A 20,551-nucleotide genomic window follows, 5' to 3' on the forward strand; every position below is an offset into this window, starting at 1 on the left:
TTTATAATGTTCAGTACAATAGAAATGCCACTACTTTGTAACTACCTACATGCTGTATTACCTTCAATTCCCATTGTGTTGTTGATACTCAAGCAGAACTCATTCTTTGTCATGGAGACTACAGAATACCACAAGCAAGCACTAAGGTTGGATAATCTGTTATCTCACATTCTGAAAGGAGGGTCTACATGGTAGATACATTTCTTGATTCTGTTTTGGGATAATTGGCTCCTAAGACAATTGGCTCCTGTTTCATTATTAAATCCAGTATGAACTTTGCAGAAGTATTCAGTATCTCTTAAAACCTATTTCTTTTCCATATAGCAGTGGTACCTACTTTCAATTTAGTATTTATTCACCATCTACTACATGCTCTACTGAGTGTTTTGTATTATTTCTCTCTCTCTCTCTCTCTCTCTCTGTATGTGTGTGTATGTGTGTGTGTGTGAGAGAGAGAGAGAATAGTCTAACTTGTACATTTGGCCAATTTCTTTTTCGTGCATGTTAGATTTTTCTCTCTGACTTCTTTGTAGTTGTGGGGTAGTTTTGTTTTTTACTTAAGAGACCTGTATTGATTATTTCTATGGTTGTCCTTGCTAATTCCCACTGGCCATTGTGAAAAATCTTGTCTATGTTGGATTTGTTTCTAAGACAGCCGCATTACAATACAATCTGTACATAATTACTATGAATCAGCTGGCAAGAAAGAAGAAAATAATACTAGTTATTGGTAATATTTGTTGATTTTATATGTTAGCTTTTTTAAAGTTTTTTTTTTCTTTTTTCTTTCTACTACTGCTACCTCTGAAGAGGCTTTTGGTAGTATTTAGATGGGTTGTGCTATCCATAAGTAAAAATTCTGACCTGGGGGATATTACCTTCATTTTTCACTAGGTGTAGGAAAGTAGATGCTGCTCTGTTTTTACTCCATTTTGTTACATTTAAAAAAAATTACAATGTAGTCCTGTAAGTTTCTTTTTTTATTTTATCCAGTACTATTTTAGACTATGAATATTACTGGAATTTCTAGTTCTATTCCCTCTTCTCCCTCTAAAAATCAAAAGAGCCAAAGAGTAGTAGACCTTTTGTGATATGTTCTAGTCAAAATAGCTAAAAACTAGTGCTCTCTCTTTATAGTTCGTATTCATCTAGCACATCTCACACCTCACTCTTACCACTTTATTCACAGTAGTTTAAAAAATAAAACTGTACCCTGTATATTTGTTCATTTTTGTGTTTTATGTATCATTTTCATTTTGTTTTTACTTTTTTTCAAGAGTGAATTTTGTAAAACTTCTAGAGTAGACTAAGTTAAGGCCATTAGAGTAGCCCTGGAGGAGGAGACTTATAGTGGCAATGATTATCACACCTTGACAACTTGGGAAGGACCATGGGATGTGGATGTGGGAAATATAAAGGACATTGGTTCACATTTGAACAAAGTGGAAGGAATTATTAGAAAAGCACTTAACAAGGGTGCTGATCTCTCCCCATCTGAGGTCTTCTTTCTTCTTTTCATCTAATTTTAAGCACTGATCAGTGAATTCTTTCTCATTATTCTACATAAACAGGTATTTAAACTTATAAAAAATTGGTTATTTATCTTGTCTGTTAGTGCCTTTTTATTAATATAAGTTATTTGGTTTTTAAATTGTGTTGCCAATGAATGAAGGAAGTCCTGTCAAAAGATACATATTTTACTTATCTTAAGGCTAACAGCCACCATGTCCAGCCTAGCAAACTTTTTTTTTTAATGAAAGTCCAAGTAGTATGGTCTCTGTTAAGCTACTCTACTTCAACTCTGTCTGTGGTAGCATAAAAACAACCATAGATAATATGGAAACAAATAGGCATTTGCTGTATTCCAATAAGACTTTATTTATAAAAACAGGTGGCAGGATGAATTTGTCCTATAGGCTGTAGGTTGCTGATCCTAGCATAATGTATTGATTATACATTATGGTAGAGCCCTCTATTGGTTGGAAGAGAGGACCAGGGAAAAAAAAGTAAAGATGTATTAGCTATACAGAACTTTCTAGTTGGTAAGACAAAAAGCAAGAAAATTACAGTAATATAGAATATGTAAAATAAAGGAGGATTCACAACTGAGTAGGTAATTCTTCAGAGCGTGTCAAATGTAGATTATGGTAAAGTAGAATGTTTATGGTTTAGTACATCAAGAACTATATCCTTCATAAAATAAAATGTAGCTGGACGTGGTGGCTACATCTTAGCCACCATGTTTTTACATGTACATGTTTGGTACAGGCTCATGGTGGCATGTAATTCCAACATTTTGGGAGGCCGAGGCAGGTGGATCACCTGAGATCAGGAGTTCAAGACCAGCCTGGCCAACATGGCAAAACTCCATCTCTACTGAAAATACAAAAATTAGCTGGGTGTGGTGGCGTGTGTCTGTAGTCCCAGCTTCTAGGGAGACTGAGGTGTGAGAAACGCTTGAACTGGGGAGGCAGAGGTTGCAGTGAGCTGAGATCATGCCACTGCACTCCAGCCTGGGCAACGGAGTGAGACCCTGTCTTAAAAAAAAAAAAAAAAAAATTGAAGAATAAGGTAAGGCACATTTAATATATCTGATCAAGTGATCTTGTCTTTGGCCTGATACATTTTTTAAACTAATAAATGGAGGATTACAGACTTACTGAATATGGCAGGATCCTTTAGCATCTATACTTTAAAATGGATCCACACTGAACTTCTGCTGGATGTACTGGAGTAAGAGTGGCCAGATTTATCTTCCTTCCTCAAACAATGCAAAAACCAGACAAGGTATATAACATAAGAGTTTTTAGACACTAGACATTACTGGGCAGTGATCCCTGAGAGAAAATGAATGAGGCATCCCTACAATTTCCATAGCATTCTGCCTAGATAGCTTCCAGTCTGTAGTCTGCAGGAAGGAGATCCAAAACAGAACCCAGTGGCCCAACTGAATGAAGACAAAGCCAAGGTGGCTAGAATTTGCATAAGACAGTGCCAGAGAAGACAGAGCTTCACAGAGATAGAGCACACAGACTGGATATCTGCAGAGGGCTCTCCTTTGATTTTTAAGCTGACTACTGACCCACATAAGTATGCTAGGAAACTACTCAGGGACAGGGATAAAACCACTAGAAAGGAATAAGCGGAACATTTCCTGAACTCAGATAAGATTAATAATAGTTTATAGCCCCAATAATCACAGTGGAAAAGCCTCTAATAAATTGGACATCTTTTTTAGTACTCAAAAGACTATTACATCAGTTGGGGACAAGATTAGCTCTAGATTAAGAGCTGCTCTCATCTCACCTAGCAAAGCTTCTAAATAAGCTTGTAAAGAATCAAGTTGTTTTTGAGTGACCAACTGAATTTCAGAATAAAGTTAGGGCCATTAAAGTAGCCCTCAAAATATATAATGAAAAACAAAATATTTGATATGGTTTGGCTGTGTCCCCATCCAAATCTCACCTTGAATTCCCACGTGTTGTGGGAGGGACCCAGTGGGAGGTAATTGAATCATGGGAGCAAGTCTTTCCTGTCCTATTCTCATGGTAGTGTATAAGTCTCACAAGATCTGATGGTTTTAAAAAGAGGAGTTGCTGGCTAGGCATGGTGGCTCACACCTGTAATCCCAGCATTTTGGGAGTCCGAGGCAGGTGGATCACTTGAGGTCAGGAATTCAAAACCAACCTGACCAACATGGTGAAACCCTATCTCTATTAAAAATACAAAATTAGCCGGGCATGATGGCACATGCCTGTAATCCCAGCTACTTGAGAGGCTGAAGCAGGAGAATTGCTTGAACCCAGAATGCAGAGGTTGCAGTGAGCTGAGATCGTGCCATTGCACTTCAGCCTGGGCAACAAGAGAAAAACTCCATCTAAAAAAAAAAAAGAAGAGGAGTTCCCCTGCACAAGCTCTCTCTCTTTGCCTGCTGTCATCCATGTAAGATGTGACGTGCTCCTCCTTGCCTTCCACCATGATTGTGAGGCTTCCCCAGCCACGTGGAAGTGTAAGTCCAAATAAACCTCTTTCTTTTGTAAATTGCCTAGTCTTGGGTATGTCTTTATCAGCAGCATGAAAATGGACTAATACAATATTCTACACCCAAAACATAAAATTCATAATGTCTGTTATCCAATCAAAAATTACCTTTCATTACCTGAGAAAGGCATTGTTAAAAAATAAATAAGTAAGCCAGGCACAATGACAAATGCCTATAGTTTCTAGCTACTTGAGAGGTGGAAACGAGGATCGCTTGAGCCCAGGATTTCGAGGCCAGCCTGTGCAACAGCAAGACCCTGTCTCAATCAATAATAAATACACACACACACACACACACACACACACACACACACACACACATAACCATTCATGCAAAGAAGCAGGAAAATACAACCCATAATGAAGAGAAATATTAACAGAAATGGATTCAGAAATGATACAGATGTTAGGATTCATTGACAAAGATGTTAAAACAGCATTTCTAAATATATTCTGTATTTCAAGAAGGTAAATAAAAACATAATCCTATTAAAGAGTGATGTGGGAAATGTAAAAAAGACCTAATTTCTAGAAATAAAAAATACCATGTCTGAGGTGAAAAGTACACTGGATAAGATGTAGCATTACAGAAGAAAAGATTAAGGGTCTTGAAAACATAGCAATAGCAACTGTTCAAAATGAAACACCTAGAGGGAAAAAAAGACTGGAAAAACAAGCAGTGTCACTGCGAGCTGTGGGACAACTTTAGGTGATCAAATATATAAAGACTAGGGATGGGGCAGGGGGGCAGAAAAAATATTTGAAGACATAAGGGCTGAAATTTTTCCAAATTTGATAATAACTGTAAACCCACAAATCCAAAAAGCTCAACAAACCAAAAGAAGAAGAAACACTGAAAAGCTACACCAAGGAACATAATCAAATTGCATAAGATCAATAATAAAGAAAAAATACTTAAAGTTGCTAGGGTTCTAAAAAAAAAAAAACAACAAAAATACATTACATACAGAGAAACAAAGATAAGAATAGCAGCAGTCTCCTCAACAGAAACAATGCAAGCTAGACCTTGGAACACAGGAGGAAAGATATTATTAACCCAGAATTCTAGACCCAGTGAAAATACCTTTCAAAAAAAAAAGCAGAATACTTTTTCAGACATATAAAACCTGAAAGAGTTCATCAGCAGGAGACCATTCAGAAAGCCTCAGATCTAAATGCTGCCTATAACAATTACCTGCTGTATGATCTTGGACATACTTGAATCTCTCTGAACCTTCAAATTTTCATCTGTAAGATAAAAATAATGCTAATTTTTAGGGTTTTTGCGAGAATCCAATGATAGAAAGGAAAAGAACTGACATTTGTTGAATGTGTTCTTTATGCCAACCACATATTATCTCATTAAAAATGGAAATAACCTGCCTGGGCAACATGGCAAAACCCTGTCTCTACAAAAAAATACAAAAATTAGCTGAGCATGGTGGTGCACACCTGTAGTGCCAACTATTTGGGAGGCTGAGGTGGGAGGAATACCTGAGCCTGGGAGGTTGAGGCTGGAGTAAGCTGTGATCCTGCCACTGTATTCCATCCTGGGCAACAGAGTGAGACCCAATCTCAAAAAAAAAATAAAAAATAAAAATGGAAATAAAATTCCCAATAATAGGGCTACTGTCCTAACATTTTTCTTATGCCAGCCTCTTTCTTCTTGTTCTTTAATACTAAAAACTTGGGTTATTCTGAAAGAAGTTAGTCTAAGTAGCTCGTCTGTCTTACGTTTTGATGAAGCACTTTTTCCTAACTTAATTTGTTCTTTAGTTACTAAATTAAGTATGCTTAAAAGTGGGAATGAACAACTCTCCTTGCTAGAATAGACAAGTCAGTTAATCACTTTGCAAAACAGTTAAGTTTCTTGTAAACTAAACTTTATTTTTTTGCCTGCGTTTCTTAATTTTTTTAGTTATGTTTATTGAGGTATAATTTATATACTGTCTATCTAATTTTTATTATAAACCTATTGGACACAGAGGCATGAGTGTCTTTATAAACCTATTGGATAGAGGCATGAGTGTCTTTATAGCTATACATTGCCCCATAGAGTTTTTGGCACTCAATAAAATGTTAAATAATATTTTTATTCAGCATTCTGTAGACAGGAAGCATATGGTAATAAATGTCAGAGCACAGGTTGAAAATCTCCAAAAAGCTATATGATATATTCTTTGGAAAAGCTAGTAGAGATACTTTTGTGAATGAAATTTCTTTTAAAAGGGGTTCCCAGACTCACATTTTATGCAACAATTTTCTCCAGCCTTCAGTTACTTTATTTACAAATTAAAGTTTTCCCTTAACAGAAATAATGCATAAGTTAAAATAGTATAATACTAATGTAGTATCATAAGAAAGTATATAAATGGTGTGATAGATAACATAAAGGTAACTCATAGTTTGAAGGACAGCATGAGAAAATATTTAGAAGCTTTAGCAATATAAGTCTTTATGTTGTGATATATTGTATGAAAAGAAATACACAGTGGGTAGTTCTTTATTGTTAAATTTCAGCATGACAGAGTTATGTCACTGCTACAGCTGTTGCAGACTTCTAGTGGTAGGAGACTTTGACTCAATATTGTTTTTCTCATCTGAGGATTCTAGCACTACTTAATACTCTTATTTTAGTATCAGAAACACAATCATTGCTTCAGAATAACAGAAGACATCGAACTGAAACTTCAAATAAATTTCATGCAAAGGATACTATCTCCTGGTTAATCTGTGTTGGAGAAATGATTGACCATAATCAGGTATACAAAGCCATTTAGATAGCATATATCTAAATTTTCTTTCCAGAATTTGCTTACCCTCTGATCTGCTGACCACACTTGCTTTGAAGCTTTGGTTTTTGTTGTCTTGCTATGTTGCCCAGGCATGTCTCAAATTCCTGGACACAAGCAATCCTCCCAAAATGTTGGGATTACAGTCATGAGCCACTGCACCTGGCCACTTTGAAGTTTTTATTAACATAATTTGAATGTGAAATTATCTGAGTTTTTCTTGTTAACCTCATATATAAAATGTGGGATAGGGAATCCAGGCACTGCTCACTTAGCTTGGTGCCCCTGGCTCGCATAAGACTTTTAATAAAGGTGTCAACCAGGTTTGCAGTCATCTCGCTGCACAGCTAGGGAAGGATCTTCTTCCAAGCCCACTTGTGTCTGGTCACAGCCCTCAGATCCTCACTGATTACTGATCATGCACCTCTCCGTAGTCCTCACAACATTGCAACTTATTTCTCCTAGAGCGAGGGCTCAGAGAGAGAAGGCATGTGATCAAGAAGATGAACAAAACATACCATCACTTTTGTCATATATTTGTTAAAGCAAGTCACTAGGTCTAGAGCACATTCAAGGGGAGGAGAATATACAAGGATTTGAATACCAGGTTCAAGGATCATTGAAAACCATTTTGAAGACTGCCTCCTACACATATAATCCACAGATAGGACAGATCATTAAATGTACTCTAGGTGCTCTGACACTCATTTATTTATCCTGAGATCTTAACAAGAACTTGAATCAATAGGCAAAATGATTTCAGTTTCACATGAAGTATTTCATTTATTCCTAGCAACAATGCAGCGAAATAGGTATGGTTAACCCCAATGTTATTGATGAAGAAATTGATATACTGAGTGACTGGCTCAAGATTACATAGCAAATAATCTGTAAAACTGGGACCTTAGTGTAGGCCTTTTGATTCTAGACCCTGTACTCTTTCCATTGGCTATAATTGCCTCCTACCAGTACTATGTTGCACTTAAAGCCATTCAAGGAGAATATTATACCTCTAAATTTATATACAATTATATGAATTTTTATTATACAGAGATTTTTATACATATATAGAGAGAAAGAGAGACAGACACCCCCCTCTCTTAAACTCTCACCTGTACCACTCCATTTAGGAGTTATAGTATTATTGAGTCAAAGTCTAATATCATTATAAGGCCTGTAACAGCTGTAGCAGTGATACACATGTACACAGATGCTAGCAGCCTAAAACTACACTTAGGAGGTAAATGTTTGTTGCATGGAGAGATGAAGAAGCAAAGTAAATAAACAGACCTGGTCTGGTGGCTCCATTCCCCCTTGGCTTGTCAATATACAGAAATCATTGTGTTTTTATGTAACTAGTAACAAATAATTGGAATTGCAGTGAGTATGGGCAAGTTACGGTTTTAGTTTAATATTGATTGTAGATAATTCTACTTTATAAGTAAGAACTTGTGTTATCAGATGAAATGTAGAGAAAGTTTTCTCCTTCATAGTTGTCTTTCATATACACAAACGTGCACTTGAGTTTCTTTCCTTTCCTGCATAATCTGAGGATTGTGCTTTTTAATAGTGTCTTGCTAATCCCTTTAAATAGCTCTTAATGTAAGTATTCCATAGTTTTCATTAACCTGATTAACATAGTTTTTCCCTAACCTCCATTCAAAAATTATATTTGGTTGTTGTTTTACCCTGGTTGCTGAAGCAGCAAGCCTACGGCAAAACCTAAGTGGTGTGGTGTAGATGAGAGTCTAAGACTTTAATTATATATCATTTTATTCACAACACCCAATTCCAGGAAGGAAAAAATGGCTCTGTTGTTGTAAAGGACATATTATGTGAGTATCATTCATTGTAAACCAAAATTGATACTGTATTATAGCATAGACCACAATGAGAACTGATTCTGAAAATGTGACCTGACTGAGAAACTGAGTAATAGTGAAAGTTATCAAAATGGAAAAAAGTATTAATGTGAAATCCAGCCTTCTCAGAAATACTCTTTCCTGGACTGTTTAGTTTTGCTTTTGTTGCTTGTCATGCATGAATGAAATTGCTATACTCTCAGGGGAGCAGGAAAGCCTCTGTGTCGGTTGTTTATTTCCTTAATCCCTCCTCCTTTGTGATTTTTGATGTCAGATCTAAAATGGAAAGCCTGTAAATATAATGATTATCACATGGATAATCACCTGCATTAGGAACCGCCCTGCTTTTCTCTTCTAACCCGAGCTGTTCTCCACATGTCACATCCACTCTGTGGTTGGATTTTAACCTGACTGCTTCATTAGATTTGTGAAACTCAGTACGAGGCACCCTGGGGCAGCACAGATGGGGACTTGCTTGTTTTCTTTTCTCACTTTTACTGCAAAGGCACACTAAAAAGTCCTTTTCAATTTAGTGCGATCAGTTCACTTGGAATTATCTCTGATATTTGGAACCTCTCTTACTCTTCTGCCCACCATCTATGCCTATTCTTTCTTCCTTACTTTCTGACCTAATGTCTTTTTTTTCTGCCTCTACATGTCATGAATCTGACAACTAAAATTGTGCTTAAAATTCTTACTGGGTCAAACTGTTCCCCTGTGTTGTTTTGTTTGTTTTGCTGACAGGGAAAAATAAATGTTGTTCCATCATTGTATCTACAAACACCTTCAGATCAGAGGTTAGCTGTGGGAAAGTCTGCAGTGATATGAGCCAGCTGCCTTCTCTAATGGAGTGACTTGGGGCACCAGTCCAAGATCAAAGGAAGGTGGGAGGAAATCAGAAGATAAGATCATTTTAAGCCACAGAACAACAAGCTTAGCTTTTCTAGTGATAGGGCACAGCTCAGCAAACCTGTGTGAGGGGCCACTAAGACAAAAAAATTGAGTTGACTTTTTTTAAGTACATCTTTCCTCAGTCAGAAATATGTTGATGCTTGAAATAGTTTACAGACATGGAAGTATCCTAGGGCCTGGTTTCCTTAAAAGATAATGATTTGACATTTATATATGTGTCTTCTTGCAGTTAGCTCCATACCATAACAGATCATAGTTAATTTTTAAAAATAATTTTTTTGGGCTGGGCACAGTAACTCACACCTGTAATCCCAGAACTTTGGGAGGCCAAGGCGGGTGGATCACCTGAGGTCAGGAGTTCGAGACCAGCCCGACCAATATGGTGAAACCCCGTCTGTGCTAAAAATACAAAATTAGCTGGGCGTGGTGGCACACTCCTGTAGTCCCAGCTACTTGGGAGGCTGAGGCAGGAGAATACCTTTAACCCAGGAGGCAGAGGTTACAATGAGCCAAGATCGTACCACTGCACTCCAGCCAGGACTACAAGAGCAAAACTCTGTCTCAAAAATAAATAAATAAATAAATAAATAAATATATATATATATATACACACACACACACACAGACACACAAAATTTTTTACAGTTAATTTCTTTTTTTTTTTTTTTTTTTTTTTTTTTAAGACGGAGTCTCGCTCTGTCACCCAGGCTGGAGTGCAGTGGCGCAATCTCGGCTCACTGCAAGCTCCGCCTCCCGGGTTCACGCCATTCTCCTGCCTCAGCCTCTCCGAGTAGCTGGGACTACAGGCGCCCGCCACCACGCCTGGCTAATTTTTTGTATTTTTAGTAGAGACGGGGTTTCACCGTGGTCTCGATCTCCTGACCTCGTGATCCGCCCGCCTCGGCCCCCCAAAGTGCTGGGATTACAAGCGTGAGCCACCGCGCCTGGCTACAGTTAATTTCTTATATTTGAGCAAAACTGGACATTTAAAAAATTTTACTGTATGTGAATTTTGAGTGTTCATGGCTTAGGGCAATTTTAGTCCTACAGATTCTTCCTTTGAACTTTGTCTTACAGTCCCCTGGGGTTCTCTTATGTCCCTGATGAAGTTCCATACAAATAAATGGTTCTAGTATAGCTTTTTTGTTGTCTTTTTCGTATAAGAATTTGCTTGGTTCAGAGTGACAGCTTGGGAAGCACTACATCAATAGCTTTTGAACCTTATCCTATTCCTTGATATCACCGCCAGCAAATGTTATTGACTATGTGATGTACAAAGTTCTAACCTTGCTTGCACAAATTGACCAGTTGTCAAGATCAATATTTATTTGATTATTTTTGTCTACATGAACTAAGGGTAACTTGGTCAGGCTTATGTTTCTCTAGTAAATAGCGTAAGGAGTTGTACTTTCAACTTACCACTTTCTGTTGACTTCAGTGTTTAGCTGTAATCATACATTTTGACCTTTCTAAATCCTCAAAATGGTTCTCTAACCTATAGGTTATTAGTACATTGGACCATAGGTGCATACATATATTTTTTTCCCAATATTTTCCCAAATTTCTGCTGAAGACACTGACTATACTTTCTGCCTTACATGGCTTGACGCTATAGTCGTTTTAGTTGAGTTGGATCTGCTCACTACTCAGGCTCAAATCCCATCCTTCTATTAATATCTCTTGGCAAAGATAATTTTGGAAGAATGTGAGTTAAGATGTAGAGAATCTTGACAGTTGTCTGCAGTTTTTTTTTTTTTTTTTCATTTTCAAGAGGGAAGTAGAGTTGAAAAGTAATATTGCCTCCCTTTTCTATCAGTCCTAAAATTAAAGTATATGCACAAAGAGTGAAGAAAGGGAAAGGATTTGATTACACATATGTATTTTTGTCATTTAGTAACCTATTATAAGAGCCTTAGGGTACATAATAATCATTAGATTGTGTCCTTAAGATATTTAAAATCTAGAAGAACTTTGCGTATTAAAATTTTTTAACCGTACGTATTTTTAATGCTCAACTATTGTTACCCTGTCATCTTATATTAAAGAGGATTTTTGGACTGTTTATTATTAAAAAATTTCAAACAAAAAAGGAGACATTGGACCCCTACATAGCACATACATCTAGATTTAACACTTGTTAACATTTTCCCACTTTTGCTTCATTTTAATTTTTTTCTGCAGTATTCTAAAATAAATAATGACATTTCATTTCTAAATACCTCAGGATTCATCTTAAGAATCAAGGACTTTTAAAATCAAATTGATAATTCCTAGTATTATCTAATTTTCATTTCAGATTCAAATTTCTCCCCTCGTTGCAAAAATGTCTTTTATAGCTGGTTTGTATAAACCAATTAAGGTTTATACATTGTTCTTGGTCATTTTCCCTTTTCTACTTTATCATTACATTGACCAGTTAAAAACATTAAGCTAATTGTCCTGCAGAATGTCCTACCCTATGAATTTTTTCAATTGCTTTCTCTGTGTATACTTTAACTTATTCCCCTATCCTCTGTATTTCTTATAGACTGCAAGTTACTTGACTAAGGTTTTGATTAATTCATGTTAAAGTATTTAGGTTAGAATACTTTATAGGTGATGCTGTGAACTTCACACTGCATCATAACAGAAGGCAAAGAATATTTGGTGATCCCACTATTAGTGATGATAAGTGATAGCATCGATCACTGGGTTAAAGTGATGACAGCTTGATCCTTCCATTATAAAGTTATGCTTTGCTCCCGTGACCAGCATATAATCTGAGGTACTTTGATTCCATGGAAATACCCAGTTCCCTATCATCCTTTTTACCCAATGAATTTAACATCTACTGAGGATCCTTGCCTGCATAAATTTCATTATGAGGATTGCAAAAAGATGATTTTTCTGAATTTATACATTTATTAGCAGGCATTCTTCTCTACATAAGAGCTTTTTGAGAGGTATTGTTTTAATTAAAAACACAACCACCAGCATATCCCTTGGATTGTCTTTCTTTGCTGAGGTCAGAACACCTGAACTCACTGTGGCAGCTACAGTAAAAACATGTACTACATCTTCTTTATTCCAACTTGTGAAGTGTGTTGACATTAGGTTGCCTTTTTTTTTTATTATTGTTCCAAGGGAAAAAAGAAATCTTTATTGCTGTAAGAATAAAAATTGAACTATGTGGGTATATTGAGATAATTGTGTAAAAAAGAAGACTGAATGAGTTTCAAAAAATGGATTATTTCTTCATTACTGAGCACTTTATAATTAACTGTTCTTTTTTTTTTTATTTCAGGAAGCTGCCACTTTTGCTAGAGAGCAAGGCTTTGAGGTGAGTTAACCCACAATTGCACACTAAACAGATCCTAAAGGTTTTTTCTAGCTGATAATGAAGTTCTTTTGGACAGTGATTGATGTGCTATTATACTCTCAGAGCCTCGCAGCAGTTGCCATGGAAACTTGGCAGTCGTCATGGTTTCTTTGTTCTGCCAGCACAGTGTTATGACGCACTCTGCTAGGTCTGCACCCAACATCGCCTACAGATGTTATTTATTGAATTTTGAAAAGCCTCTTGGGAAGCCAAGAGGTTGGGCACGGTTTCAAGCTGCCTCTGCAGATATGGGGCCTGTCAGTTTGTTCAGTTAAAAAGCTACCTCATTAGCTGCATTACATTTCATAAGGATTCACTGCTAAAGCAGTGGTGGAACAAGACTAAATAATGAAATATAATGTCATTTAAATAATTTCAGCCCTATCACATGTAGATTATCATTATGCAGATTAATTTCTAAAAGGTTGTACTTAACAGTTGTTAGGAACTGATTAATTTAAATCCTGCTTTTATAAACTTACTGTTTGAACCTATCTTTTCTTCTCTCTCCCTCTTTTTTTCTGGGGAGAGGGAGGTAGCATAAAATATACATACATTTTCTGAAATAAAATATCAATAATTGGATTTAATTTCTAGGTCCTAATTCTGTTTTCCTGATACAAGTGTTATCCTGTCAAGATTGAAAACTCCATGTGGTTGTTGTTGGCAAAATTGAGATAACCATGTTTTTTATCTGTATAATACCCCTCTTCCAACTGATTGTTAGAAAACACTGACTAATATGAACCCAGGTTAACTGACAGAGGATTAACTAAGTTGGAGTTTTTTATGACTATGATATTTATTGAGTGAACTATGTAGAATGTTGTGTTCTTACAGCAACGTAAAATGTTACAGGGTAGTAATTTTTAAAAATTTAATCTAACCACAGCCGAAATGTAGGAACTTTCTTTTTATTTGCATATTCAGTATTGTCTATCAAGTAGGGAAGAGGTGAGTGGTGATTGAATAGTATCGGTAAGGACTAGTAAGCTCACTTTGAACTCTAGATATTATATGAGTTTGTGAAACTCTATTTAAATGTAGTAAAGGCAGATTATCAAGCAACAAAGTAATACATGTTCATGTTATTCATGTCATCAGACTTGACAAACCAGACATAGAGCTTCCTCTTCATAGAGGAAGACAAGGAACATGTGATACAGATATTCTATTCTGAAGATCCTATAAAAGAACTACTCCAGAGTAGGGAACCTTGCTTCTTTGTACTCAATTATTAGGAACTGTGATAGTTTCTTACAAGTTTGCTTTTTTGTGCTTTACCATATTATAGTAAATCTAGGGTTAAGTCACATATAGAAAAAGGATTTCCAAGTAGTGGGTTTTTTTCTAATTTAAGTTTCACATTTTAATTTCCCAAACTGGCAATTATATGTAGAACAAAATGTAATCACGGGAATATTCAATTAAAAAGTCAAATGTTTTGATCATGAGAATATAAATAAAAATTTTCAGGAATTTTTTAAAGTTTTACTTAAGTTTTAATATTAAAAAAATTATATTATCTGTTGATACATCAGAATTCTCCATAGAAAAAAACTTTCAGAACATACATTTGTATCCTGTCAGTTTACTGTGTTACCATAAAAAATGTATTTTTGGTTCTATAAAATAACCAGTTTTGCAGATACTTAGAAATATAATTTGTTGTATAACAAATGATCATGATCCTGTAGTATCTACATAGCAGTTTTTAAAAAATAGTTTATTAAGCCTGATTAATACTTTTATTTCCCCCTTGAGCTACTTGCTTTTCATATGCCTGGTTTACATTCGGTCATAGCAACAAACTACTTTTTCTATTTTCTACTAACTAGCACTATATTAACCTTTCCATTAGTTCTTACTTACAGATTCTAGAATTGTTTTTGCCATAAATCTGCCATAATTGATTACAGCATATAAGCAAAATGATAATGATTATAATCACATACCTTATTACCTCCTGACATAGCAAAACTGCTCTGTCAGTGATATTGACAGTGATATGTTAGATTAAATAAAGCACATAGTATCTTGATGTGTCTCTTTGTAGATTCCCAAAACCATCACAAGCATTGCAGAATATATTTGAACCATGAGTAGGGTACCCTCAAATAGATATTTTTAATCAAATGTAATCCATGTATGGAACACTATCTAGAGAAATTCAATGATTTTATAATGTCACTAAAGTTTCCTAGGTCATTAGACAGAAATGGGAAAGCATAGGTTTGAAACTTGGTATTCTTAAGGAATAAAACAAAAATAAATCACTTTTAATAGTTTTCTGTGTGAAAATGTGTTAATATTCTTCGCTAGTGTGACAAACTAGACAAAAATCTGCATTTTATCCCTTCTAACTTTAATTTTGACTGTAAATTTGGAGCATGAATGAGAAGAAAGAAGTGAAAAGATTAAAAGAAAGGAAAGGTGAGTATTTTTTCCTTCCATCAGTGCCGCTGTCCTACCCTCATTTTCTACTATAAATCCCAATCAGTTCCAAAAGCCACTGAGTATTGCCACTAGTGATCTGGCTGCTGACAGACCAATCCAAGCGCCTCTAAAAATAACCAGTGTTTATTCATCAGGAAATATTCTCAGTGGCATTGTTTTTTTTGTGTATATTATTATTCTGGTTAGCTTCTCTGCAAATTTTAGATATTCTTTACTTTTAAAAAAAAATCTTTAAACTGAATTCGGCAATTTTCAGTGAGAAGCAGCAGCTTATGAGGGCACTGGAGAATGAGATAAAAACTGGAGCTGGGCAGAACACAAAGCAGAAGAGAGGATTTTATATATATATATATATATATATAGGTGATGGAAAATTGCATAGTGCCTGATTTAAATGACAAACCTGCTAAGAATTTAAAATGACAATTCTTGGGGTAAAAACTTTTATAAGGCCTTTTATTATTCTAGAAAATCAGTTCAGACTGGAGTGTGTTTTTAAATCTAGCTTTTCTTGAGCTGAACCGATTAAATGTTCGTATTTTTAGAACATAAATAAAAATAAGGTGCTCAAAAGCATGTTTCATTATAAAGCCTTTTTTAAACTATTGAAAATTGATTATTAAAGTGAAGAAAATACCTCAAAACCTAAATATATATATTCTCTATATTTTCATTGTCTCTGCAACTGAGGAAATGCCAAATGATGAAGAGAATTCATACCTTCTCTATTGGATCATTTATTTCGTTTTACTCCAAGTAATAAATTTTCACTTTTTTAATTTTAGATCTCTAAGAATAATACTTCTGCCCATAGGGGAAACAAAGCAATCCTTTTCCCTTTTTTCACTTCCTCCATAGCCCCTGACTACCCAGAAGATCCTAGACTTGTAGTCTTTCTCTGACCAGTGAGGATTCTTTCATCTTACACCGCTGAAAGAGAAAAGTATGGAATTGTGCTATCCAATACAGCATCTACTAGCCACTGTGGCTATTTAAATTAGGATTAATTAAAATTAAATAAAATTTAAAATTCATCACTTCTCAGCCTTTTGGCTAAGATCAAATGTAAAATTTTAAGTTCAGTCCTTCAGTCATACTAGGCACATATTGAGTACTCTATAGACTATGTAGCTAATGACTACTTTATTGGATAATGCAGGATAGAACATATACATCATCACAGAAAGTTTCATTGATCAGCATGGATAGAAAGTCTATAGAGAATGTATTCAGGTGGTGTTGATTACCAAAGAATTACCTTAGGTGATTTTTAGGTTCCTGTGTTCTTCACAAATATAAATAGTGCAATGAATGATCACTCAGAGTTTCAGAGTTTCTGAAAATAAGACCCTAAATCAGGCCCTGCTGGCTAAGAGAGTGCAGTGTTGTTTTTGTAGGTGCCTGAACCCCAAAAGAGGACAATTTTAGAACAGTTCAGTTAAGGGAAGGCAATAAGCTAGTCTTCTAATTCTCTTCATTTAATCATGTATTTATTCAACAAATATTTACTGAGCTCTTACTATGTACATACCACTTTGATAGACCCCAAGACAAGTGGAAGTGACCAGAGAGTGTACCATGAAAGAGAATGTGGGAAGGGTTCCTATTTTAGGCATGATGGCTATGGAATGACCCTAAAAATATGAATATCTAGCAATAACAAAAAAAAAGCGAGACAAACAGCAAAACAAATTTCAAACAGAGAGAACAGGACTATAAAGGTCTCTGAACGAGAGAGAACTTCATGTACTATGTACTCCAGGAACTGACAGAAGGCCAGTGTGACTGGAATGGAGTGAGTGGGGACAGAATATGAGATCAATCTGGCACTGACACATCATATAAACAGCATAACTATTAAAGGAGTTTCTATTTGGAAAACAAAACAAAATGGTATGGCTAGACAACTCAATGTGTAGAAACACTACAGTTGGTTTTCTACAGAACTAGGTAGACTGTGACAGGATTGCTTAACCTTTGTATAGCCAGCTGGTTAAAAATAGAATAAAGATTTTCTTTATCCAGTCTATCACTGATGGGCATTTGGATTCGTTCCAAATCTTTGCTATTGTGAATAGTGCTGCAACAAACATACGTGGGCATGTGTCTTTATGTTAGAATGATTTATAATCCTATGGGTATATACCCAGTAATGGGATTGCTGGGTCAAATGGTATTTCTTGTTCTAGATCCTTTAGGAATCCAGTTCATGTTCTTTGCATGGACATGGATGAAGCTAGAAATCATCATTCTCAGCAAACTAACACAGGAACAGAAAGCCAAACACCGCATGTTCTCACTCATAAGTGGGAGTTGAACAGTGAGAACACATGGACACAGGGAGGGCAACATCATACGCTGGGGCCTGTTGGGGGCTGGGGGTTAGGGGAGGGATATCATTAGGAGAAATAACTAATGTAGATGACAGGTTGATGACTGCAGCAAACCACCATAGCACATGTATACCTCTGTAACAAACCTGCACGTTTTGCACAGGTATCTCAGAAATTAAAATATGATTAAAAAAATTTCTAGTAGTAGTAACACTACTAGTAATTAAAATGAAATGTAGTTCTACCAAAATAATAAAGTTGTGTGTAACAGAAAAAATTTAAAAAAAGAAATTAAAATGCTACATTGGTAAATACCTATTTCATACAAAACAAGCAGTAAAGAAGGGATAGAACATATTTTTTTTAATATGACATATGGAAAACAAATAGCAAATGGCAGATATTAATTCAACTATATTAATAATAATGTTAATCTGGAGTAAGTAATATGATAAAAAGGCAGAAATTCTCAGACTGGATAAAAAAACTGAGGTCTAACTATATGCTGTCTAAAAGAGATGTACCTTCAATTCAAATACAAAGATACAAATAGGTAAAAAAAAAAAAAAAGAATGAAGAGCGTATATTCTTTGATTTGGAAGACAATGTGATCACCAATGACAATAAAAGCATAATTCTACATTTATAAAATGCTTCACAGTTTATAAAACCTTTCCCAACATATCATTAATACATTCATACTTGCACAAACCTTGAGAGATAGGTAGGGCATGTATTGCCATATCAGTTCAACAGATTAAAAAAATAGGCTATATGGCCGGGCGTGGTGGCTCCCACGCCTGTAATCCCAGCACTTTGGGAGGCCAAGGTGGGTGGATCACCTGAGGTCAGGAGTTCGAGACCAGCCTGGCCAACATGATAAAACCCCATCTCTACTTAAAATACAAAAAATTAGCCAGGTGTGGTGGCAGACGCTTATAATCCCACCTACTTGGGAGGCTGAGGCAGGAGAATTGCTTGAACAAGGATGTGGAAGTTGCAGTGAGTTGAAATTGCGCCATTGCACACCAGCCTGGGCAACAAGAGCGAAACTCCATCTCAAAAAAAAAAAAAAAAAAGGCTCTATTACTTCTTCAAAGTCGCATAGCTAATGCATTATGTAGCCAGAACCAGAGCTCAGTTCTCTATGTCTAGTGCTCTTTACTATAAAGCACACAGCTTTCTCTCACACATTCTAACATGTTGGAAGAGGAGATTAGATTTCAAAATGACTTTGAGAAATGAAAAATATCTTTTTTTTTTTGAGACGGAGTCTCGCTCTGTCACCCAGGCTGGAGTGCAGTGGCACGATCTCTGCTCACTGCAAGCTCCACCTCCCAGGTTCACCCCATTCTCCTGCCTCAGCCTCCTGAGTAGCTGGGACTACAGGCCCCCGCCACCATGCCCGGCTAATTTTTTGTATTTTTAGTCAAGACGGGGTTTCATTATGTTAATCGGGATAGTCTCGATCTCCTGACCTCGTGATCCGCCCACCTCGTGATCCGCCCGCCTCCACCTCTCAAAGTGGTGGGATTACAAGCTTGAGCCACCGTGCCCGGCGAGAAATGAAAAATATCTTGGAACTCAAAAACTAAAATTCAGCCAGGCAGGGTGACTCATGCCTGTAATCCCAGCACTTTGAGAGGCCAAGGCAGGCAGATCACCTGAGGTCAGGAGTTCGAGACCAGTCTGGCCAACATGGTGAGACCCCCCATCTCTACTAAAAATACAAAAATTAGTTGAATGTGGTGGTGGGCACCTGTAATCCCAGCTACTCGGGAGGCTGAGGCAGGAGAATCACTTGAAAATCAAGTGAAAATCAAAATAAAAATATCAGCCAAATTAATTAAGAAAAAATAGCAAACTTAAACACAAGATCAGGAATGACTTGTGAATGTGGTAGGAAAATGGTTTAGGATGAACATGCTATAGTTTTGTGATAAAAAACAACAAAAAGCACATTGCTAGCATTTATAGAAGCACTATAATAATGGTTAAGTGTATTATCCTTGGAGTCAGACTGTGGGTGCTAGTCTGTTCTCCACTACTTATATTTATGACCTTAGGCACATTACTTAACGTCTCTGACTCAGTTTCTTCATCTATAAAATGGTATATTGTATTAGTACCTACTGCCTAGAGTAGTTCAGATTTAATGAGTACTTTATTTTATTGATTGGTTGATTGACTGTTTTGAGACAGCCTCACTCTGTTGCCCTGACTGGAATGCAATGATACGATCTCAGCTCACTGCAACCTCTGCCTCCTGGGCTCAAGCAATCTGTAGATTCAATGCAATCCCTATCAAAATTCCAATGTCATTCTCTCTCTCTCTCTTTTTTTTTTTTTTTTTTTGAGACAGGATCTGGCTCTGTCGCCCACGCTGGAGTGCAGTGGTGTGATCTCAGCTCCCTGAAACCTCTGTCTCCCAGGCTCAAGCCATCCTCCTACCTCAGCCTCCTAAGTAGCTGGGACTATAGGCGCATGCCACCACACCCAGCAAATTTTTGTATTTTTTTTTTGTAGAGATGAAGTTTTACTACGTTGCCCAGGCTAGTCTCAAACTCCTAGGCTCAAGCGATTCACCCGCCTCCACCTCCCAGTGTGCTGGGATTACAGACATGAGCCACCACACTTTACCTTAATGAATACTTTAGAGCTTTATACATGGCTTTTAGTTTCTTCATCTATAAAACAGGGATAATAATAGTACCTACTGACTAGAGAAGTTAAGATTTAATGAGCACTTTAGAGCTATGTACATGGCTCATAGCTCAATTTTATGAGCTTTCAACT

General features: G+C 36.3%; 1 protein-coding gene across 3 annotated transcripts in view; it reads left to right on the top strand.

Moving 5' to 3' along the window:
- The window catches only part of ADK (adenosine kinase), a 581,536-nt gene that overhangs the window by 445,358 nt on the left and 115,627 nt on the right, over positions 1-20,551 (top strand). For all 3 annotated transcript variants that reach the window (XM_003271274.4, XM_003271273.4, XM_003271272.3), the window contains one exon: positions 12,891-12,926. In XM_003271274.4, coding sequence (XP_003271322.1) covers positions 12,891-12,926 — 36 coding nt within the window. The remainder of the gene's footprint in view (positions 1-12,890; positions 12,927-20,551) is intronic.

Source organism: Nomascus leucogenys, chromosome 18, assembly GCF_006542625.1.
Source record: "Nomascus leucogenys isolate Asia chromosome 18, Asia_NLE_v1, whole genome shotgun sequence".
NCBI lineage: Eukaryota > Metazoa > Chordata > Mammalia > Primates > Hylobatidae > Nomascus > Nomascus leucogenys.